This window comes from Thalia democratica, chromosome 7 (genome assembly GCF_965202585.1).
Source record: "Thalia democratica chromosome 7, ktThaDemo2.hap1.1, whole genome shotgun sequence".
Lineage (NCBI taxonomy): Eukaryota > Metazoa > Chordata > Thaliacea > Salpida > Salpidae > Thalia > Thalia democratica.
In genome coordinates, this window is record NC_139171.1 from 43,266,301 (window position 1) to 43,291,771 (window position 25,471).

General features: G+C 26.7%; 1 protein-coding gene across 1 annotated transcript in view; it reads left to right on the forward strand.

The window, feature by feature from the left end:
* The window catches only part of LOC145841724 (polycystin-1-like), a 139,190-nt gene that overhangs the window by 56,735 nt on the left and 56,984 nt on the right, over positions 1-25,471 (forward strand). Inside the window, exons 39-52 of the mRNA XM_082949073.1 lie at positions 4,988-5,202; positions 6,521-6,664; positions 7,015-7,182; positions 7,337-7,444; positions 10,117-10,323; positions 10,526-10,618; positions 11,021-11,161; positions 11,900-12,115; positions 15,078-15,212; positions 15,288-15,470; positions 19,189-19,332; positions 19,582-19,707; positions 24,280-24,441; positions 24,499-24,623. Coding sequence (XP_082805199.1) covers positions 4,988-5,202; positions 6,521-6,664; positions 7,015-7,182; positions 7,337-7,444; positions 10,117-10,323; positions 10,526-10,618; positions 11,021-11,161; positions 11,900-12,115; positions 15,078-15,212; positions 15,288-15,470; positions 19,189-19,332; positions 19,582-19,707; positions 24,280-24,441; positions 24,499-24,623 — 2,167 coding nt within the window. The remainder of the gene's footprint in view (positions 1-4,987; positions 5,203-6,520; positions 6,665-7,014; positions 7,183-7,336; positions 7,445-10,116; positions 10,324-10,525; positions 10,619-11,020; positions 11,162-11,899; positions 12,116-15,077; positions 15,213-15,287; positions 15,471-19,188; positions 19,333-19,581; positions 19,708-24,279; positions 24,442-24,498; positions 24,624-25,471) is intronic.

The window sequence follows — 25,471 nt, forward strand, 5'->3', positions numbered from 1 at the left end:
TTGGAGGGTAAATCACTTTTTTTCACAATTTGATCTTATTTTGTTGAGTTTTAACTAAGCTACAAGTTGCTTATTACAGATTTAAAAAAATCAAACAAATTTTTGAGATATAGCAGGTCAAAGTCGGAGCCAACAATAGGTTGTTATGGGAGGCGCTAACTAAAACGGCGAAAAAAGACTATTTCATTAAAAATATATCTCCTCCTACGTTTTTTGATATAAATGCCTCAAACTTTCAGGAAATGTTCCTTTGAATATTTAAAAAGTTCTGTCGCAAGAAATTTACAAAAATATCAAGAAATTAAAATTTTGTAAAAAAATAAACAAAAAAACAGTTTTATTTTTGTCTTTTTGTCATAATTTTTTTTTTTAATGTTTTTAAATTTTGTTTCGACATAATTTTCTAAATACTGCAAGAAACATTTCCTGAAAGTCTGAGGTATTTATCTCAAAAAACGTAGGATAAAATAGATTTTTAGTGATTTATAGTTATTTGCCGTTTTAGTTTGCGCCTCCTATAAGAAACCTATTGTAGTTTCCGACTTTGACCGGCTATATCTCAAAAAATATTTTGAGTTTTAAAAATCTGTAAAAAGCACTTGTAGCTTAGTTAAAACTCAATAAAATAAGTGAATTTAAGTTAATAAATGAAAATAAGTCAAAATTGTGAAACAGGTGGCTTAGTGGTACCCCCCTATGCCCTTAAGATATTTTTATTAGACAATAGATTTTTAAGCATTGCACATGCTTTCCGAGAGAAGAGAAGAGTCTTTTTTTGCGTGTAGTAAACTGCATCAAATCAAGCGCCGCGAGAAGAGCGTAGTCACTTGAGCTTATCATTGGATTTAGACAGTCATTCGATTTAGTCATTTGTTTTGGTCTTTAGATTCAGGCCGTCATTCGATTCAGTTTTTGAAGTAGTCATTCGATTCGGTCTTTTGATTTAGTTGCAGTCTTTTGATAAATTCATTTGGTTAAACAAGTTAATGAAAGTCAAGTACGTGTGTGAGTGTTTTCTTTTTTATATCGTGTTGTATTTTTATTTTTAGATTAAACGTTGAGGGCTAAATAGTTTTCTATTAACAATAGAACGTAGTTAAGTAAATATTAGATTATTATTACTAGTATATTGTAGGTTAACCTTTATATTACGATATATTGCGTTTAGTTTATGGTATTCCAATTCGTAACATCGAGACCAGCCTCGGTTCATTACGGTTTATTCCAGTTCATACCACCGAAACCAGACTCTGTTCATATCACCGAGACCGGACTCGGTTCATACCACCGAGACCAGACTCGGTTCATATCACCGAGACCAGACTCGGTTCATATCACCGAGACCAGACTCGGTTCATATCACCGAGACCAGACTCGGTTCATATCACCGAGACCAGACTCGGTTTATTACGGTTTATTCTTATCAACTACGTTAAGTTGACACCGTAGCAATGAGTACTAACCCAAAACCCTTTCAGCAACCAGTCTCACTAATCTGGTTAAGAAGCATGCGAAGCGTGCACATTCGGCTGATAAGGCAGTAAGTTTTAGTAGACGCGCCCAACAAAGAAACCCCGAGCTCAATACAGTCTCTGACCAACAAAATGTGTTAACAGACCCCACTGTAACAGGTGAGGTCTATAATTCAGAGAACCCTGTATCAGCGGAGGCCTATAACAATGAGAGAAATGTAACAGCGGGGCCTTATAATAAAGAGAGAAATGTAACAGCGGAGGTTTATAGATTTTTTATTAAGTCGATCAAAATTATGTTTTTAGTTTTCTAAATAGATTGTGTATGAAAGAATCTTAAACCCATTAATAAAATAAACTCTTACTTTTAGATTATGTTGTATCAATTGTTAGGTATTAAGTAGTACTTTGATATGAGGTATTTCTTTAGTTAGTTCTTTAAAGTTTTTTTGCAGGTTTTTTACAGCAATGTTAAGCTTTTGAATTTTGTTTACTGCATTTAGAACAGTTGCTAGGAAAGACATACATTGAAGTTGTTATATATGCATTTAAGTGAGTAGTTCATGTGGAAGTAATTATTAAAGAATAATTAAAGTTTGTCAATTAAAATGTCGAAAAAATTAAAATATTTTCTATTATGTATAAAGTTAACCAACCAGTTTACACAATCTTGTGCACAAACTTTGTTTTTTAATCTAAATTGATTTAACCTTTTAACATTGAACTTTTGAAAGCATGTTTATTCATAAGTTTAGTAAGCATCTAATGCAGAAGCATATACATACAACCTTCCTTTTATTATTAAAGAACAAAAATGAGCATGAGGTATTGGTAATTTGCGCCAGAAGAATTTTTTTTTAAAGAATTCGAAAAAAAATCAGGGAAACTCAGGGCAGTTTAAGGTTACTCAGAGAAGTTTCTGGTCACTCAGGGAAGATTTTTTGACTCAAAGAGTGGCAACCCTGTTAAATACACAATAGCATTTTGTGAGTTCTAATTTTTTATTTATTACTTTTTGAAAGACTTTAATTAATAACAACTAAATTTTGTATACTTTTGTAAACAAGACTATAAGGTAGGGTTTACCAAACTGGGCCAAGCGGCCCCCTTGGGGCCCATTGCAGAAAATTAGGGACCAATGCGGTCGTAATTTGAAACTGACACTAGATTTTCTGGAGTTGATGATGAAGAGAAAAAAAAAGGTCTTAGGCGTTTTTAATGGTAGTTTTGAATCGTATACTAGATATTATGGAAAATTTAGGAAATCTAAGGGGCCTCAAGCCTTAAAAAGAGGAGCCACAAGGCCATATTTTGAAACTTACACTAGATATTCTGGAGTTAATGATGATGAGAAAAGAAAAAAAAGGTTTTATGCGTTTTTTATAGTATTTTTTTCAGAAGTCTTGTCGGAAGGGGCAAAAGCTTTATTGATTTCTTTAAAGGGGCCTTTTGAAAAAAAGTTTGGGAAGCCCTGCTATAAGATTTTAGATGTTTTTTTAGTTTTATTGTCATATGATATTTTATTTTAAGTAGTGATCAATTATAGTGATGTTCTGTTAAAACATTTAACTGATAACAATGTCAATTAACATTTTTAAAATAAGTAAAAAACATGCATATAAAATACAAACAAATAATTTTAAAAACATGAAACAAAATAAAAACGCATTCTAAACTAAATAAAAAATATATTTTTTTAAAACAGGTAGGTATTTCGTTTTTATTACTATTCTAATTTTTATTTTTAAAACTTCAAAAGCACAATTAAAAAAAAAATATTCTTGAGCAGGTTTGTTTTGAAATTTAAACGTTTTTCTTAAAAATATTAGACCTATTTAAAATCAAATGAAATAACCAAGTATTTTTAAAGCAAAAAGTTTTTTTTTTAATTAAATTAGAAAACTTTTAGGAATAGGTTTTGAATAAATAGTAGAATAATGTTTTGTTATGAAGATGCAAACGAAACAAGGTCGTTGAAATATACAACAACAATTTACAAAGTGTTACAAAGTTTATTGAAAACTGATGTACGTTTTTCTGATTTAAAGTGATAGCACAGTTCCAAGAAGTTTTCTTGGTGTAGATGCAATTATATGATTATCTTATGTGATTTTTGATAGGTCTCATTTTAAAGGACACTCTAAAAAAAGATGTTCCAGACAATTTTTTTAAATTTAAAGTTAAGGCAAAAGTACTTGCATAACAATAGAACATTTAACACAAAAAATTAAGAACAAAATTATTGTTTTATTTTACCACAAGTTTTTGTAAATTTACACTGAACGAATTTAGGTTCTCAATTGATTAAAACTTTTTAAAACTTAGATTTTTTTGAACTTTATTATTTAGTTCCAGCTGTTAAAAAAGACATTTTTAATTCAACTTTTTTTCATAATCATTTTTGTGTTTTGCTGAAAGTGATATCACTGGATGATTTCAAAAAAATTAAAATTAAGCTATCTGAATAGATTAAAAAAGTTTTTTTTGTGATTTATTGTATCCTATTAAATTTAGACGTAGTCTTTGTTTAAATTTGATTTTTATTAATAAGAATTAATAAATAAGAAAAGTTGTAAATAATGTGAAATATAATGAAGCAAAATGTATTATATTTAACGTTAATTTTGACTATTACGTTTTTATGAGTTGATTTCGACGTCGTATTTTTATTTACAAACAAAACGGATAAAAAGATTGTAAATACTAAATATCAAAGCTCAAATAAAGATTGAAGTATATGATTATGAATGCAGTATATCCAATATGAAATTATATAAAGAATAATTTTTACTCTCATAAATAGTGTGAATAATGCTACAGTAAACCTTTATTCTCAAACAGTTTATTGCTGTTTTTAATTGGTTTGTCATTGATGTATAACCTATTCTTAAAAGTTATTCTTATAGATTATTTTTCCAGTTGATGATTTTATATTTTTACTGATTCTTTAAGATTCAATGTTCTACAAGATTATCTCAAATACAGTTACGCGGATTTTTACGTATGATTCTTATTATTAAGTCCTACAATCTTTAGTTTTCTTATAAAAATTTTTTGATAAGCTTATCAATATTTTTTCTTCAATTGTCCGATATCTTAGTACTGTTATGTGCCTTTTATTATTCTATTTCAAAAAATTTATTTTTCGGTGAGCGGTAACTTCAAGATTTATATGGTAATATTTTATCAATAATTTTACTAATTAGTATACTTTACTTGTTATTTTCGCTTTGTGAAAATTAAAATGAATAATAATATTACCTTATACACAGATAAGAAGTGCTACAACTATTTAATTATTAGGTCTTTCTTTTTTCAGAAATCATATTACACTTTAAGTTGATTTTGAAAAATAAAACATTCGTTATCAAAACTTTTTAAACGGTTTTAAACTTTTAGGTGTTTTTTCATAAACAGTAAAAAAATATGTAAATTAAATAAAAAGATTTGTGTTCACAAGTTTGTCCTTCTGCTTCTGCAAAAATTAGTTATGACTTTTGATTTTGTTTTTGTAGATGTGAGCATCAGTGTTGATGATGATGTCCCTGAAGAATTTTATACAAGAAACGACAAAAAAGTATTGTTTCTTCCCCTTGTTGAGACTAATGAAAAAAACATAACCTTACATTGGGTTGTAACTGTAAATGATACACTAGTATTTAATGAAAGCCGGCCTGGAAACAATAATGCTTATGCGAGTGGAAACAAGTTTATCTTTGAATTTAAAGACGTTAGTTACCAAAGTTAACAAACTAACTAAATTTAAACTACTGTAATAAGTTAGATATTTAAAATAGATTCAACAAGAAAAACATTTGTTAAAGTTTTTACGTAGAGTATAGTTGATTGACTTAAACTCCAAAAGCTATAAGGTTATCTAGGGCAGCAGTCTTCAAGGTAGTCAACATCTGTGCTACGGAAGTAAAAAAAATAGTGCACCCCTAGTTTTGTGAACGGTTCAAAATTGCATGAAGACAATTTTGCTCGAATTACAATTTTGCACGGAGGGTCATTTTTGCACGAGAGAAAAAAAAAACTAAAAGATAAATTGATAAAAAAACAAAAAGAAAAAAGTAGTTACTGACCGAGGGTAAGGGGTAACAGTAATAGTAGAAATTTAATACAAATACTAAAAAAAATTAATAAATAAAGAAAAAAAAAGTTTCCGACCCAGGGTAAGGGTTAGGGGTAACAGTAATGTTGAAAAAAAAGACTAAATAAAAAAAAATAATTAGATTGATAAAAACATTTAAAAAAAATTTTAACCTGTGCAAAAATGTCTCCGTGCAAAGTGTCTCTGTGCATTTTTGTCCCCTCGTGCAAAAGTGTCTTCGCGCAAATTTGACAGCTACCCCTAGTTTTAATTTAGTTATTTATAATACTACATTGGTTTTTGTTGAACTAAGTTATTTGATGAGTAAAAAAACCTCTATTGTATCTAAAACTCCGGCCTGCGAAGATTTTTATTATTAAATTTGTTCAGCGACTATTAAGTGCCTGCTGACCCTTATATTAAATCTAAGAAAATTAATTAACTACTAGGCCTTAACTTAGCTTTAACTTCAGCTCTATTGCTTGAAATTTTGAAAGAAATAAAATACCTTTATTTTTTATTTCTGTGCAGAGTGCAAATCGCTTAACAATTTCGTACACCCGAACAAATTGTGCACCCTAAAATATTTTTGTGTGCACAGGTGCACACCATGAAAACCACTGCTTAGTGTTAACACAAATAGTTCATTTGATGATTTAGCATTTTTATTTTTTAAATATATTCTTTCTTTATGTATTTTTATAATGTTTAAATATTTTTATAATTTAATGGAACATATTGATTATATATTTTTAAGCGGTTTTTCTTTTTAATTAAACTTCTAATGTATTCCTATAGTACTAAATCTTTTGAAAATCAAACTGTTTGTTTTATGACTAATTTATTTTATTTCCAAAAAATTATATTTAGACATTATTGGTCTAAAACAACACTTGAAACTGTAACATTATATGTTTTGTTTTAGTGTATAAGATAAAACTAGCGTGTTTTATAGCCTGGATCTTACACAGTTTCGTTAAATGCATCAAACCCTGTCAGTTGGAAACAATCAAGTTTAAAAGTTTATTCTGAGTACCCAGTATTTGACTTATTTTTGAAGAGTGAAAATGATTTCTTAATATCTGGAAAAAATTCTATTGTAAGTTTGTTTTTAGAATACGAACTAAAAACAAAACTTAATCAAAATGTTATGTTGTTTAATCTAAATAAACGTACTTAACATATATTTTTGGCAAAAGGTTTATAAAAAAATATTTTTTTTGACAATAAGTGAAAAAAGCATAAAAGGAAAATATAATAAATTTTAAAACCGATAAGTAGTTTAAAAGTATTTAAGTATGTTCCTTTTTAATATGTTTGAATTTTACAGTAAGTTTATATTAAAATAAATTTTAATTTTAAAAATAAAACTTTTTAGAAAAATCATTAGAATTCAAAAACTGTTATAATAGCTGATATAGAATTTTTAATATATTTTGTGAATTACAGATAGCCGTAAATATTTCAACAAAAGCAGAAGCGCTTAACTTTAAAATCGATTATGGAGATAGAAGTTCAGTCGAGCAATTAAAATCACAACCACTATCTATTCTAACAGGAACATCAAATCATTTTTTTGAGTTTAATTATACTTACAATACGAGTGGGGTTTTTTTAGTTAGTTAAATTTTAGAGAAGTTTACGTACTGATGTTTTTTTTTTGTATGAGTACATTTGAAACATTTTATAGTGACTTGATATATTTTCTTTTCTTTAATGAATTTACTTAAGTAATATTTTTATATATATTACAATATATTGCACTTTAAAGGTTTCTGTGACTGCAAGCAACAATGCAACGAGTGCTAGTGCAACTAAATTAATTTACGTAAGAGATCTCATACAAGGCCTTTCAATAGATGGATGCTGTGAAGGATGTGTAAGTATTGTTTTTGAACATAGTAAATTTTCACAAATAAAAAAACTGTAATACTAGTTAATCACACAACTATAAAAGGAACTTTTTTTGATTAAAAAAACATTTACATTCAAAGTTGTTTTGTAAATTTAAAAAATAGTGTGTGATCTACTCACTTTCATATTTATTGATCTCTTAAAGCTAGTTAGGTTATGATTTTTGAGCTTTTAAAATAGCACTTAGCTAATATCCTTTCTACATTAACAAAACATCCGTCTATGACTTTTGGCATAGACACAGAGTTTTTTACAGCACCATTGTTGTAAGAGCAACATCCATCATAAACATTCAACTTTTTCGTCTAAAGCTAAATGTTTATATTGCAGCTCTTAAAGAGTCACACCTTGCTGGTCGAGGCTTCAAAAGAAAAAGTAATAGTTGACATCGTTTTTTACAACAGGTCTGTTAACAAGTAAGCTTTGCTGTCGTGAATCCACTTCTATTGTTGATTAGAGGACAACGAACGATACAGCAAATCACGTTGTTGTTATTCTGACACGCTACTTCAATATGCATCTTAGTAGATATTAAAATTTATGATTAGTGATCTACTCAAACATGACCATATTGTTATTATGAGTAACTTAAAAGCGAAGCTAATCAATACCCTTGTTTAGAACACTTGATCCGGTATTCGAACATTCAGAACCTTTTAGAGTTTTGTCATGCACAAAGTCTCTGTTAAACCAACTAATTTTTCAAGACCAAACCGCAACACATATTTTTTGGAGACATCCTCATTCCAAACACTGTCGTCAGATTGATCTCAATCTAGTAAGACGTCACCGTCTAAATCAGAGTTTCCCATTTTTTTTCTAAGCCCCCCTTTAAAGAAATTAAAAAAAGCTTTTGCCCCTTCCGACAAGACTTCTGAAAATGCTACCATTAAATATGCTTAAAACTTCTTTTTTTGTTCTTCATCATAAAATCCAGAATATTGAGTGCAAGTTTCAAGCTATGGCCTCGTGGCTTTCCCTTTTACAGCTTGTGACCTCCTAAATTTCTTGAAATTTTTCCCTGATATCTAGTATAAGTTTTAAAACTACCATTAAAAACACCTAAGACCCCTTCTTTTTTTTGCTCTTCATCACCAACTCCAGAATATCTAGTGTAAGTTTCAAACTATGACCTCATGCCCCCCTGTGACCCCTTTACTGCTCATGGCCCCTCCTTTAGCCCCTTTGCTGCTTTTGACCTCCTAAATTTCTGTAATGGCCCACTTTGGGAAACCCTGATCTAAATTATATCATCTTAACTAGATCTCGCAACAGCCATCACTCGATGGTTTACTGTAAAATGCAGATTTAAAAGAAGTAAATGCAGTAACTAAAAAGCTACGCAAATTGCAGTTGAGTATTGTAACTATAAATACTACACATCGAGTCAAGAAGCTCTAATCCTTTATGCAATATATCTCAACATCTCCAAACACCTCTGTCTTTAATTGTCGGTCTAGAGTCTAAGAAACTATATATCAAAATGCCCTAGAGTCCTTATTGAAAAGTAAGCATTATAACAAAGAATAGTTTAAAAAAATCACTAAGGGGTTGCTACCTCTTATTTTGATAAAGTCATGATGAGTTAAAATGACTTAAGAAGCACGTGTTTAAACAGACCATGTAAATTAAATTAGGTCATACGAAGGACTGCGAGGAAATTTTTTAATAGAATCTGGTTAAGAACTAGCGCTAGTATCAAGCTGCTGCTGAGAGAAGGAACACCAAATAGTTGTCCAATGGAATTCAAAAAAACAGTTGCACCCACAATTAAGTTTATAATCCTCTGCTAATACGTTTGTGTTGTCTGATCACACATTGTGTTGGTCTGATAATATGTTTGGCTCTGGATTAATTTTCCTAGTAGGTTTATTAATAAGTCTTTATAGCTGTTTGCGCACGCGTGGCGCGCTTAGTCACCATTTTAGAGACAGACTACTTGCTGATAAATGCTTCAGTTTCTTTTTACAAGTGCTTATAGTTTAAACAAAAGTTTAACCTATCGGTAAACTAATAGGCACAGAGATTAGTGCAATATACAGTAATAATTTAAGATTAGTTTATAGCATGGTGTCTTAAAGTGGGTCATACGGCTCCTTTTGGGACCATCTCGCAAATTTAGGGGCCATAAGCTGCAGAGGGGCCAAAGGAGGGGGGTGTTACTAGTAAAGGGTCCATAGGGAGGCCATAACTTGAAACTTACACTAGATATTCTTGAGTTAATGATGAAGAGCAAAAAAAGTCTTAAGCTTAATAAAGGGTAGTTTCGAAACTTACTGAAGTTGATGGTGAAGATCAAAAATTTTAAAAAAATTCTTAGGCGTATTTAACGGTAAGTTGCCATATAAATACGTCACGGATTTCAGCTACAAACTGGGCCATTGTTATTATAAAAAAATTATTATATTATTATTGTAATTATCATTTTTTAAGTTTCGTTATTGGTATTGCTATTGTCTTTTATTAATCCAAATCAAAGTAATCTAATGCTAGTTTTTTATTTTTATGATTTTTTATAATAACAATGGCCTAGCAGTTCAATAATAAATTTGTATAAAAGTTGTTAAATATGCCTAGTAATGCAATATATTAATATTAATTAAAAGTAATAGTATATTGTAAATTTTATAAAAACAGTTTGTCAGAAGTGGAGTAGACAAAAATATTTCTGCAAAAATAATCTCGGGTACAAATGTAACATTCACTTGGACTGTAAATAATACTGGTAACGTGTCTGAATTCAAAGGAATTCAAAATACATTGCGATTTAAAGCTGGACTCGTTTGTATTGATGTAAAAGCTGATAACATTGTTGATCAAAAAAACTTTACATTATGTTTTATGGTAAGTTTGAAACTGTGTTCTTCTTCATTTTTAAAACTAACTAGTTTAAAAACAGTTATCGTGTATAGATTAATGGTGCAAAATTTATTTATAATCAAAAAGATTTTGATGAGAAAAGTTTTTATAGTGCTTTTGTATTTTAATCATAATGATAGATTAAGTTTAAAAAAAGTTTATAAACACCAAAATGTTTTAAATACAGGTAGAAGACTCATTACAATATTCGATTAAAGTAAGGAATGAATCGTACCAATACGTTGACTATAACGTTACTTTTGAAGTGATTATTTTAAAAGTTAGTGGATTATTTTCAATAATTTTGATATATTTTATTGAAATAAGTTTTCATCTTTGTTTTAAACAATGAACTTTTTGTTTTATTTTTACTTGTGATTTATTTCGTTATGTGTCTTTCTGTTTAAGTGGCCTAGGTTCTGATGCCTAGGTCCATCATATGGACAATAAACTTGCAATAACAATAATGATATACTTTTGATTTTTTCTTCAGAAATACATGTTTTAGTAAAACTCTTAATAGTTCTGTAGTCAGTTTATATGTGTTCAGAAATAAATAACGTGCTTATAAAAGTATTTTTTAAAAGGTTTTCTTTATACCTAATCATGTTTTTGATATTTATATGATTGTATTAGATATTAAGTAATGTTAGTTTGTATATAAAGTAATGTCATGTTTTAGGGTAAAAATCTACTAGTAACATATGATTTTGGTGACGGCAGCCCTTTTTTAGTAAATACCACTGAAACAACTGTTAGTCATATTTATTCTACACAGGGTGACAAACAGATCAAAGTTGTTGCTTTTAACAATGTATCAACGGTGAGTAGTAAATTTAAGTGTATGTAAAAGTTTGAGACTATCTTATTTAAAAAATGTTGAAACGGTTGTAAGAAGTGCTAATAAGTTAATCGAAAATTTGTTTTAGAGTTTTAGTAAACATAGCAAAAGCTGTACAAATTTAATTATAACCTATTTAGTAAGTAATTTTAAATTCATATTTTTATTGATAAGGACATACAGTTCTTAATTTTAAAAGCTTTTGTGTAAAATTGAAAACAAAAAGATAATGATTAAGTTCTGCTTATATACTTTATATCTTTTAAATAGTTTCTTAAAAGTTACAAAAACTTTCCTACAACAGTACATCAAGGCTGTATATTTATAAAAAAATATACATATCAAATAAATATCTTTCTTGGTTTAGTTATATTAACAAATAAGTTACGAAAATGACCAAATCTGAAATAAAACAAAACATAATGAATTTCACTATTAATATAAATCTACAGTTGTAGCTAGGCAAGTACTTATACACATATTATTATTTAAACTAGAACAAATTTTTCTTAATTTTGTAATCGACAATATAAGGTTTTTTATAGCTTTTTTTAGCATGAAATTAGTAGAAAACTTAACATAATTACTGTATATTTAGTACACCCATAAAAACTAACATAATAAATAAAATTATAGTGTAACTCTTTTGATAATGATATAATTTTTTTAGAACAAAGTTAATTCCCTAAACAAAAAACTAATGAAAATAAACTGTCACAGGAAACAAAACATTATCAAATTTACGTTAAAGAGTTGCTTTGTAGTAGTCCTGAACTGTTGTACGTTGGTGGGGATGGCCAACAGTTTTATAGATCCCGAGAAATTTACCTTGAAATCGCAATAGAAACTCATAGTTGCAGAGCATACAAACTTAAATACCAGTGGAATGTCTATAACCAATCTACTTGTGATGTTCTTCAAACAGATAAATTAATTGTAAATTTTTGACTTTAATTGACTAGTGAACTTCTATATAACACACATAAAGCTACTTTTAATAAAAACATTGTACATATTTTAAGTACTTTAGTAAATAGTTTAAATTGTATAATTGTATGACATTCTTTACAAGTACAAACTAGTGTAATAGTATTTTTAGAGTTTAAATGCTTGGCACTTTTTTAGTTTAAGTAATTTTTGATTGTAAATTTAGTGCGAAAATCTTTTATACAGTATTTTTACATAACTAGAATAAAACTAGTATGGTTTTCATTAACTTTAATTTCTTAAATTTCAAAAAGTATAAAAAAGCGCTTTTCTTTATTATTTATTTAAGTATTATCAATTAAAAGTTATCAAAAGTTTTATCTCATTAAATTAAACTGAAATTGTAGTTAGAAAGTTAAAGTTTTAAACCATAAAATGAAGTAGTAATCAAGTGTAGACTTAAAATGATAACTTGATGCTAATACTAGATAACTTTGTTGTTTATATAAAACTTGATAAATTAAAATCATAATAAAGTAAACCAGCGATAAAACTAACAATGATAAAAATAAAACTACACTTTATAAAATATATAAAAAACAATTACTATAAAACTACTTAGTATAAAGATTTAAAAATTCTAGTCTGTAATACAATTGTTTTATGCTTAAGTAAACTGGGCCTTAGATATTGGATGCATAAGGCTTCCAGAATATGTAGCTAAAAAGTGTTCTCCGCTCTCATCAAAGCTGAAAAATTCTCTTCTTTATAATTACTCGCACACTCATGATTGTCCACCAAATGTTGTCCAATCGCAAAAAGGTATTTTTCGCAAGTTTTTTCGAACGACTATCAAACCAGTTTTTCAAGATTGTGGAATTTTTACGTGAAGTGTTTGAGATATTTTTCCCACGTAGTATTTACAACTAAATTTATAGATAATGTTACTTTTTCTTGAATAAGAAAAGCATCTTTATAAATTCCACTTAAAGGTCGATCAGTATACAAAATTGTTGCTAAACGAGCAGATCCGAAAACTTGGTTTACTTCCTCAGAATTTTTCTTAGAAAACTTCTCAGAAGTATTTCCAAGGTACGGAAGTTTTAAGTACACTTGACACTTTTAAGGGCCAATCATTTTTAAACCTGTTGAATTTCTAGCTTTTGTTATAACTTTCGAAACTAAGTTACCTGGATAACCAAGGGAAAGGAAAACATTTTGAAGTGTATTCAACTAGGCTTAAAGATAGCAAGGAGAACAAAGTTTAGTGAAACTCTTAACCATACCCTAAAACTCTTAACGTCTGCTCTGACTGGACCAAAAGATGCCCACGGAGCATATATTGTCTCTGAATTTAATATCCGACGGATTTTTATTATAATTTCCCCATCGATGGATCGTTGGACACAAACACCCAAAAATTCTAATGAATTGTTGTCTTATTCTATTTTTGTAAAAAAAAAATTAAGTAATTTAGAAAACTGGAACTTTCTTTTTTTTTCAAACATAACAAAAGTGTCATGTACTTATCGAAGATACACAAGGGTCTTTTACAACTCAAAATTAAATCACCTTCTAGGCAGCCAACAAAATATTCTTTCTAAAGTTGTTTTTATCACATTCAACTTATAGTATTCTTTTTGATTGATGTTTAAAGATTAAATATATAAGTTTAAGGTCAACATTACTCATATAATAAAGTTGTTTGATATATATATAAACAAATTGTCCAGTAATCTTCTTTTATTGTACCAACATATGTTTCTGTGTGTTAACGAATCAACACACTTCAACTGGGTTCTGTAAAAATATAATTACTGTAATGAAAGAATAGAAGCACAGAATAAAGTAGGTGTGTATACATGTATTCATTAAAATAAACTCTTTTTTACAGATAATAGTAAAATACTTAATATTAAATCCGACTGTTATAAAACTATATAATATTTATGATTATTAAGTCTAAAATAAGTAAAGTAAACTAAAATACACAACAAAACAACAAATCATAATATAAACAATCAACTCACGTTAATGGAAAGAATAACTGATTCAAATTTTACTGTTATTAACGAATGAACAAAATACATTCATTACATCTAATAATTACGTCACAATATAAATAAGGTTATTTCAACTATTTAATTTGTATTGCGAAGTTTTTTAATTTAGTTTTTATGTCTGTTATCTATTTTGAACAAAGATAAAACATTAACCATTAGTTAGTGTATCAATAAAATTTTATAAAACTTAACAACGGTGAAGACAATAAAAGTCACAGAAACTCGATGTAACATGTATATTATATATTAAATGTTTGTAATGATTGAATCAAGGTTATATACAATTAGTAAGCAGATTTAGTTCAAATGCAAAAATCAAAAATTAAAAAAATTAAAATTTAACAAAACAAAACACAAAATACCAAACTTATTATTGAGCTTACGAAGTACTGACCGATAATTAAGTTACAGCGACATATGTAAAATCATAATGACTTGGATTACAAATATATTGCATTTAATAATTATTAAAATAATTGATTGATAAAGTAGCAGTTGGGTGTATAAATTAAGTATCCCATACAGATATTTTAAATATTTTATAAGTAAATTGTTTTATATATGAAAGTTAAAATGTAAAACAACAAGGTGGTCATATGCTAAGTATAAACCTGCAGTAAAAAACTTACTCGCTCTCTTGGGCGTAGTAGATATATTTTTTTGTTTATGGGTTTTGTTTGATATATATATATATATATAATATATATATTATATATAATTATATAATATATATTATATATAATATATATATATATAATAAACTGTAACTTACTGACGATCACATGAAATTTTACATTTCAATGTGTGAAACAGCTGTTTAAATTATAGTTTTTATATAATTAAATAAATATAATTAAATAAATATATATATATATATTTGATTTTTAAACGTAGTGTTTCCTCAACAGGAACTTCCAGGAACACCTTCAAGTCCCTTGCTTAGTCTTTCGTCTTTGACTTTAAATTTAGGAATTTATTGTGTAGAAACAATTGCTTCATACGAGTTTACTCCCCTAACCAGTTCTGTGCAGACGTATATCAAGGTTTAAAAAAAAGTGAAACTTAATAGTAATTTACTAAATATAAATACAATTATTTTACTGAATTCAATAACACAGATAATTTCGACACCTTTAGCCGCAGTTATAAGCGGTGGAACTTACAGGTCTGTATCGAATCTAGTCGATGTTTGCTTTGATGCTGGATCTTCGTTTGATCCAGACCTCGACATGGACAAGCAAACACAACTATCGTACTTGTGGGGATGCAAGTCTTTACCAACAAACTCATCAAAACTTCCAGTTAGCTTTGTTGTTTGTAAACTAACTCAACTATATAAAGATAAATTTTGAAACTACTGCATGTATTAAACATAAAGTTATAAAAATCAAATAAGTTAGTATTCAAGTAAATTATTTCAATCTATAAAAAGTTTTACTTTATTTATTGATGTTTTCGCATCTTCACATTTTATAACTTTTTAAAAATAAGTTTACTAAACAAAAACAAATTTGACTACAAAAAAGATACTTTTAAAACATAAATAAAAACAAATTATACAGCAATCTTCCTTTATTGTACCAACATATGTTTCTGTGTTTTAACGAATCAACACACTTCAACTTGGTTCTGTAAAAAAAACAATCACTGTAATGTAAGAATAGAAGCATAGAATAAAATAGGTGTTTACATGTTTTCATTAATATTAAATAGTTTCTACAGATTTTTACAGGTTAATAATTTAATAATAGGTAAAACACTTAATGTTAAATCCGACTGTTATAAAACTTTATTTTATTTGTAATTATTAAGTCTAAATTAAGTAAAGTGTGAACTAAAATACACAACAAAACAACAAATCATAATATACACAAACCACTTACTATAATGGTAAGAAAAACTGATTCAAATTTATTTTAACGTTGTCACGATTGAACAAAATATATCCAATAATTACGTCACGATATATATGAAGATTAATACAGCTATTTAATTTGTATTGTAAAGTTAGTTAATTTAGTCAATTTGAATAAAAATGAAACAACAACCATTAATTAGTGAATCAATAAAATTTAATAACGGCAAAGACAATAAAAGTCACAGGAACTTGGTATAACGTGTGTTTTATATATTAAATGTTTGTAATGATTAAATCTAAAATTAAAACAAAATCAAAATTAGATACAATTAGGAAGCAGATTTAGTTTAAATGTAAAAATTTAAATTTAAGAAAACAAAGCAGAAAAACAAACAAACTTGTTATTAAGCTTACAAAGCACTGACCGATAATTAAGTTACAGCGATATACATTAAATCACAATGATTTTTATTCCATATATTGTATAAAATAATTATTAAAATAATTGATTGTTGTTTTATAAAGTAGCAGTCGGGTGTTTAAATTAAAGATCCCATACAGATATTTTAAATATTTCATAATTAAACTGTGTTATATATGAAAGTTGAAATGTAAAACATAAAACAATAAGGTGGTCATATGCTAAGTATAAACTTGTAGTAAAAAAACCTCTAGCCGTTCTATTGGGCGTAGTAGGTAAAAAAGCACGGTCTATCTGTGATTTGAATAGAGGCTTCCAATTAAACTTGGAACTTAACACATAAAGATGTGAAGAACTATAGTCGGAGGGTAAAGTGAATATATGAAATGTCGGAGAATAGAAAATGACATGTGTGAAATAAATTTAATAATAATAAATGGTAAAACTATATTTTACTTAGGATATATAATTATATTAATATATATTAAGTGAGTGTGTGTGTTTATGTGAAAGGTGAATGAAAAATATTGAAGGTGAGAAAGCGCCAAGGTGTTATTTGAAGAAGAACCGTCGGTTGTTTACACAGTTGTTTGAAATATCACGTCTTTTATTTAGTAATTGTTTACTATCTTCTGCTAAAATTGCCATTCGTTCAAGGTTGCATATTTGGCAGATCTTGCTCGCGCTACTGATGTTATTGTTGGCGTGGTGAAGGATGCTTTCTGGTTTGGTTTCAAACCTGTCAAAATACTGCCAAACGAAATCTAACAATCTTGTGCTATTATTTTTATTTACAAGCTTAAAAGTATACTTATGCTCGGTGTACCTATCTTTAAAATGACCTCCTGTCGAACTAATATACACTTTATCCTTGTTATTATCATTATTATTGTTATTATTTTTTTGTTATTATCTTCACTAAGCTTACATTTAACACGCACCTTATACACGAGATTTTTAATTATGCAGTAACCATGTAACGGACAGTTTAGTTTATTCGACTTACGACAGTTACAATTTTTACTTACATTGTTCTTGAATTTAAAACCACGTTTAATTACTTCATTGTTATTAATATTACTGATATTGATATAATTCTGGTTAATACAGTTATTATTTTTATTATCACTATTGTTATCATTATTAATATTATTATTGTTGTCACTACTATTGGCTATGCTGTTGTTATTAATACTTTTATCATTATTACTATCAATATGGTTACTACTATTACCCTTATTACCACTATTATTGTTATTACTATTATTATTTTTATTATTAGTACATGAATCATTAGGTACAATCGAGTTTATGTTTATAGTTAGGTTTTTACTGATACTTCTAGTTATAGGTCTATTATTATTGTTTTTATTAATTAAATTAATGTTATCATTATTGTTTATATTAACCTTGTTGTTTTTACAACTATTATCGTTTCTGTCTAAACTAATATTAATTACATGTGTGTTATCTGAATAGTTGTTATTATCATTAATGGTGTTATGTTTGTTATTGTTTTTATTAATTTGTGTTGTCAACTCATTATATTTATATTAAACAAAGTTATTATGTGATTGTATTAATTTGTGATTTATTGTGATTTTATGTATGTCGCTGTAACTTAATTGTCGGTCAGTGCTTTGTAAGCTTAATAACAAGTTTGTTTGTTTTTCTGCTTTGTTTTCTTAAATTTAAATTTTTACATTTAAACTAAATCTGCTTCCTAATTGTATCTAATTTTGATTTTGTTTTAATTTTAGATTTAATCATTACAAACATTTAATATAGAAAACAAACGTTATATCAAGCTCCTGTGACTTTTATTGTCTTTGCCGTTGTTAAATTTTATTGATTCACTAATTGATGGTTCTTGTTTCATTTTTATCCAAATTGACTAAATTAACTAACTTTACAATACAAATTAAATAGCTGTATTAATCTTCATATATATCGTGACGTAATTATTGGATGTATTTTGCTCAATCGTGACAACGTTAAAATAAATTTGAATCAGTTTTTCTTTTCATTATACTAAGTGGTTTGTGTATATTATGATTTGTTGTTTTTTTGTGTATTTTAGTTCACAATTTACTTAATTTAAGCTTAATAATTACAAATATTATATAGTTTTATATCAGACGGATTTAACATTAAGTGTTTTACCTATTATTAAATATTAACCTGTAAAAATCTGTAGAAATTATTTAATTTTATTTTAGTTTTAATGAAAGCATTTATACACCTACTTTATTCTATGCTTCTAAACTTATTACAGTAATTGTTTTTTTACAGAACCCAGTTGAAGTGTGTTGATTCGTTAACACACAGAAACATATGTTGGTACAATAAAGGAAGATTGCTGTATGATTTGTTTTTTTTTTATATTCTAGTGAACTTGTTTCACTAGGATCTTATATTACGATATTATATTACTAAGTTATTACGAAATTTATCGTTTATTCAAGCCTAATAAATTTAACAAATGAAAATGATAAGAAGTTTATTGTTTCATAAAGGGTTTAAAGTTTCAGTTTTTTTGACAAAATAAGTATTGTGTCGATGATTATTATTTATAATTCATTGCAAAACCAGCTAAAATTTACCAAAAAAAGTTACAAAACAGTAAAAAAACCGTTTTTATTCAACATTATTCTATATAAATATTTTGTAAAACTGTTTCATGTTTAAAAACATCTATATTTTCAGAATAATCCTAATTGTAACGTTTATTTTTCTTCAGTTATCATCATCCGACAATTGCTTTGAACCGAATAACAACACAAAAGTTGTTATGGGAGCCGGAATTTTACAGCCTGATCGTATTTATAATATTACCATGATGACATGGAAAAAAGATAAAACCCCAGTTTCAACATGGCAAAGCGTTATTATTAGTCTAATTTGTCTTTTTTCAAAATATTGTTTAATTTCTAGTTAAATTTTAATAAATTCTAATTACTAACTTAAGTTTTTGTTTTGTTTCTAATTGGATCGACTTCGACAATGTGTATACTGCTTTAAAGTAGAATAGTAATTAAACTAAGAAATATAACTTTAAATAATTTTAAATTTAAAGTATTTTGAAAATTAGTTTAATTGAAAAATAAATTTAAAAATAAGAGTATAAAAACAGGTCAGTGTTGTAGAGACAAAAATTCCTACAGTGACAATAACATGTACCTCATGTAGGTTCCGTTCTACTTTAGAAGTGAGCTCTTCACATCATTTAGTTTTACAAGGGTCTTTTGAATCTGTTTTGGTCAGTGAATTACATATAAAAAATTTTTTTTAAGTTTTATATAATTAATGTTTTTTTATTGATATAAAAATGTACTTTTAATACTACTTTAAGTAATTAAAAATACAGTTACATTAGTGAAGGAAAAACTGTAAATTAAGTATTAAAAACATAGTTACATGACAATTCAAGTTCTTAGAAAAATGTTATATAGGCCATATCTGAAAAATAAATAAGTATTTTAAAAAAAATGGTTGTATATCTAATTATTAGAAATATGATATTAATAAACAAACTCTAAAAAAGTTTATGATTAATTTAAAGTTTACTAAAAATAACTATTTTTTAAAACTTATTTTAGACATATCGTAATTAAAATTTTTTAAATGAAAAAATAGTTTGTAGGTATTAATTAGACCAGGGGTCGGCAAACTGCGGCCCGCGGGCCAATTGCGGCCCGCGAGCACGTTATTTTTTTGAATGGAATGCGGCCCGCGAACAAAAATTTTGTGGCCCGCGAGTATGTAAATGTGGCCCGCTAAGCAAAAATTTATTTCAAGTTAAATTTGTTCGGTAATTCGATTTAATTTGATTAGTTAGGTTTTAAGTCTCTGTATAATACTTTAAAATAATTAGAAGAAATTACTGCTTTAGTTTAAAAATGTGAAAAAGACAGATTAGCATTCTAACAGGATATTTTTCTCAGTTTCATAATAACTTATTTTTTACAACAGCAAGTAATTATCTAAAAAAAGAGTATAAAGAGTGCTTGGATTTAATAAATTAGATATATAATACCTATTTATTAAATAAACTAAATGCAAATGTTTTCCATTTTATACAAAAGTAATGCAAGTAATTAACTAAATTAAAATGGGATAAAGGTAGTCTTCCTCTTTTGATTTTAAAGACCGAACAGGATTGAATTTTAGATATACAAAAATAAAAAATGGTTAGAACAAGCAAAAAAATCAGTTACAGTCTTATACAAGCACTTTGAAGAGATCTTTCGTTTATTAAAAAACAAATATTTTCAATTCTTATTCAAATAGAAATAGATATAGTTTAAGAATTGAAAGTATTTGTTTTTTAATAAAAGAAAGATCTCTTTGAAATTCTTGTAAAAGACAGTGACTGATTTTTTTGATGGTTCTAACCATTTTTTATTTTTGTAATTAGCTAAAGTGTCATTTCTTTACAGCTTAGATATTCTTTTTCATAATTTTATACCTAAGTTTCCTTTATAAATTTTTTATTTGTAAATGTTATATTTTAGTGTAAAAATATTTAACATAACATATTAATAATAAATAAGGGTTATTTGATTTTTGTTTTGACACATTTTAATTTTTTAAAAGTTTCTTTTGCACTTAAAATAAATTTCTATGCACACCAACTTAAAAAGATGCTCATATTTTAAATTACTTTTTATTTAATACTTTAGTTAGTTAAAGTTTAGTTTATGCGTAGTTTTCTAACATTGTTGTTTCTATATGTAATATCTAAATTATACACACACATTTAAAAAAAAATATATATAACATAAATTAATATAGTTTTTGTTAGGTATACATTTTCATTTTTCAATTTTTTTTTGTCAAACTTGGTTAATTTTTATGCCTTGCATATCAATACACACAATTGCTTTTTTTAGAGCTACCTATTTAATATGAACTAGATTTAGGGATGGTAAGTTGATTAAGTTTGTACATTGTTAATAATAATAGTTCAAATTCAAGCAAATAAACAACTAAACATTGCCAAACACTCAGACTATCAATATTTGAAGATTTTAAATCTCAGGCCAACTAAGTCATTTTTAAAGTTTTTGGCTAGAATTGCTTTTTGTATACAAAAATATCAGGGATGTTTTTGTTGACTCAGGCTGGCTTTTTTGCTTGAAAGAGTCATTAATTAAACTTATGATGTATGTTTTGCTAAATCCACAGTGTTAGTTTGAGCTATAATATATGTTAAATTTCAAGTCTTCAGCTTATATAATTCAAAGTGTTGTTTATATTATTGTGCACATTTAAGTGTGAACAATCAGTGTTACCAAAAAATTTGAATCCCGGAAAAGCTTTAAATTTGAAAATTTATGCTTAAAAATTCTGGAAAAAAACTTGAGTTTGAGAATTTTTGAAAAAACCTGGAATTTCAAACAATTTTTACATGTAAAGTAATAAAATTTCGATTTAACACAAAAAACTTATGAAATAAATATTTTTCTATTAGAAAATATATTTAAGTAGCTTAAGAGTATTTTCTAATATTGATATATTTGTTAAGACATTTCCTTTAACTTTAATTAAACTTTCTACTAAAAATAAAAGAAGGAATTGTAATTCCAAAAACTTTGTTTTGGTGAATTGCACCTTTACTTGTAAAATTTCACCGATTGTTGTGCTTCGCCTTGAAACTGAACCAAGAAATTCTACTAAATGTCAAAGTTAGTAAAAACACCTTTAATAAAAATTCTCAGATGAGCAATAGCTTTTTTTATCAGTGCTCTCATGTTAACAGATTGATTAAAGTCCTAACTTGATTTATGCGACTATAACCTTAATGCATTTTCTAAACACTACTTCTAGTTGTCATTGAAGAAATAAATAAAAGCTTTTCATTACCGCCAACATAAATTCTTTAGAAAAGTTTTCAATTATAAACGGTATCTCATTTTTAGTAGTAAATTTTGCTACTTTATAACTTGCCTTAACAATTTTTTCTGATCATTCTGTAGTAACTTAAGATAATCATGTGCTTTGTTGGCAAAACTGACTTTGGTGATTTGTTTTTTTATCGTTTCTCGCAATAACTCCAAGCTAAAGTTTTTTTTTTATTCTTGTAGCTCGTCTTATATTTTATAATTACTATTTTTAAATGCAATATTCTTATTTCAGATAAAGAATTGCTTAAATGCTTAATTAAAAATTAGTTTTTCTACTTCGCTAATGACTCAATAGAACTTTTGTTAAATTTGTTTAAAAATCTTAATTGCCCATTCCAGCTGACTTATGTTTTTTTGGCATGTAATTTATTTTCTGTTAATAACCTTCGTTATTTCTTTATGTTGTGAACTTTATTTTAACTGGGTTGCTACACAAACAGGCTATTTTAAAAGCTTGAAAACTCAGGTGTGTGTGAAACTTTTATTTCAAACACTTTAAAGAAATCTTTCAATTTTTAGAATAGTTTTTATGACTGTAGTGTAGTTTACTAATTGTAATTTTTTCTTGTTTTCCTAAATTTTGTGTACTTTTTGATAATGATGATATTTTAACTAGGTATTTAAGCTTGATTAACAACTATTTATAAGTTTTTTCAACTTTTAATAAACTTAGGCTGGTTTGATACAACTCAGACATTTTTGCTTTTTAAGTGGCAACCATGTAAAATACTAATTACTTATAAGATATTTTATTAAAACTTTTGAGAATTAGTTATGTTAAAGAATTTGTTTTAGCTTTCTGGAATACAAACAGGTATTACTTTTATTAAGTTAACTAATTAATAAATTTTCTAATGAATGTAAATTATTTAACAGGCAAATACTTTTTTTGAAGTAAATATTCTTAGAAATATGAAATTAGAAAATTTTATAATATAACAAATGTATAAAAGAAACCCATAAACTGTTTTTCAAGTTAGGTTTTTATATAGAGTTAGGTTGTAAGTAAAATTACAAAAATATTAAGTTTAACTTTTTAAATGCCTTTGAAAGTACATAGTTTATTAACACTTAAGTATATTAGTCAATGTAAATTCTATTCTAATAAATATTAATCTAAATAGGCATTCTATGTATTGCTAAAAGTCATTTAAAATAATAAGGTGAATAAAAGTAAAACCTTTCTTTAGTGTGACTAAAACTAAAACCAAAATATTATTCAAATGTCACTAAAACTAAAACTGCGGCCCGCGAAGACTTTGGAAACTTGAAATTTGGCCCGCGACCACCAATTGCCTGCCGACCCCTGAATTAGACTAAGTTTTTTTTTTTCAAATATATTTTACTTTTTGAGACTTGGCCTTTATAAATAATTTGAAAATGTAAATTTTCCAAATTTTAATTGTCGTGCACCCATAAAACATAGGTCATAAGAATTCCTGTAAATTACACATGCTTATTAATCTTTTAATTTTTTCTTGAAACTTTACGTTTTTCGGAAACATTACAAAAGTTAGAATAGTTTAAGAGGAGAATTTTAGTAGTAAGAAAACAGGGTTATTATATTCAAGTTTAGCTAGCTTTTTCCGCTATGCAATACTAATTAAAAACATATTCTGAACTTATTTTAGCTTAGAGTCAGTAAACTAGAAGTTTTATAAAGTGTGACTATAATTTAACTTAACACACACCAATTGTTATAAAAATGTTAAAACAACTCATTGTTTGTAACATTAAACACATTAAAAACGTGAAATCATAAAATATTTAACTTGAAGTTTAGTAACGCTCCATATAGTAATAAGCTAATGCTATATAATAAGTTCCGAATCATGTTCTAAATAGATATTTTTCAAGATAAAACTTAATTTGTATATTACCTACTTCCTATTCAACTTATATATCTTATAACACCAACTAAATAGAGCACATACACTTGGACTGCAAAGAAAATAAGCGTGTTAGATGGTACTTCTGCTAGTTTTCCATTAAATGAAAGAACAACAACAACAGGTGCTAGTGGAAGATATCTAGTTGTAAGAACTGGTGAACTTTTACCGTTTTATGATTACGAATTCACACTAACTGTGAGTAATTTTTTCCTCATTTGCTTTCTTTATCTTGAAAATTATATTTTGCACTAGATGAGCGACTCAGATTCTACTGGAGTTTCAAAATTGATTTTGCACGCAAACAAACCACCTAGTAATGGAGTATGTCAAATGAAGTATGAAGGGGAACATGTTTATGTACTTGAAACGCTTGTAAGGTATAGTAAATTGATGTTTTAAATAAGTCTAAATTTATTAGCTGCTCAAATAAAAACAGTTAAGAATTAGTCTGTTAAATTCGTAAGGAAATTTCTTATACATCTGAAAAACAACTAACAAACGAACTTTATTTATAGCTTTGAAATGAATTTAAAGTTTAACGTTTAATTTTTTAAACGTTTCTATTGTTGTATACAATTATAGGTTGTAAAGCTATTTTATAAAAAACTAAAAAATATTATATCACAACTTTATATAATTTTAAAATTTGTATTATTATTTATAATGTATGTTATTATTAACGATAATTTTATCCAATAAAAAGTATATTTAATTTAAAAAGGTTTTCAATTAATGAAAACTTGATTTCTCTGTCATCCAAAATAGCTTTAAATATAAAAAAGACAGAAAAGGTTTGTTTTCTTGATAAAAGTTATGATGTAAACACACTTTATTAACTACAAATATTTCACTATTATGTATATAAAGTATGTAAACATTAATATTTTATTCAATTAGTTAAACTATTTATGTTTAGTGTAAATAGTTTGATGTTTAAACATTAAACTTGAAACATATATAAAGCAGTCTTGTTTTTATTTTAAATATATAATGCACTGTTTTATTTATAAAGCATTGAGTACCATTATACAAAAGTTAAATATTATTTCATTAAAATTAAAAATTAATATCTATAATTTTGTTTTTTTACAACTGTCAATAACTTTTGTTTTATTAATAGTACTATTTTTTTTAGTTTCCCTACGCCTCCCACCTACATATTATTTATTTACTTTTATAAAATTTGTACAAATGTGTTATGTTTTGTAAACAATACTTATGAAAA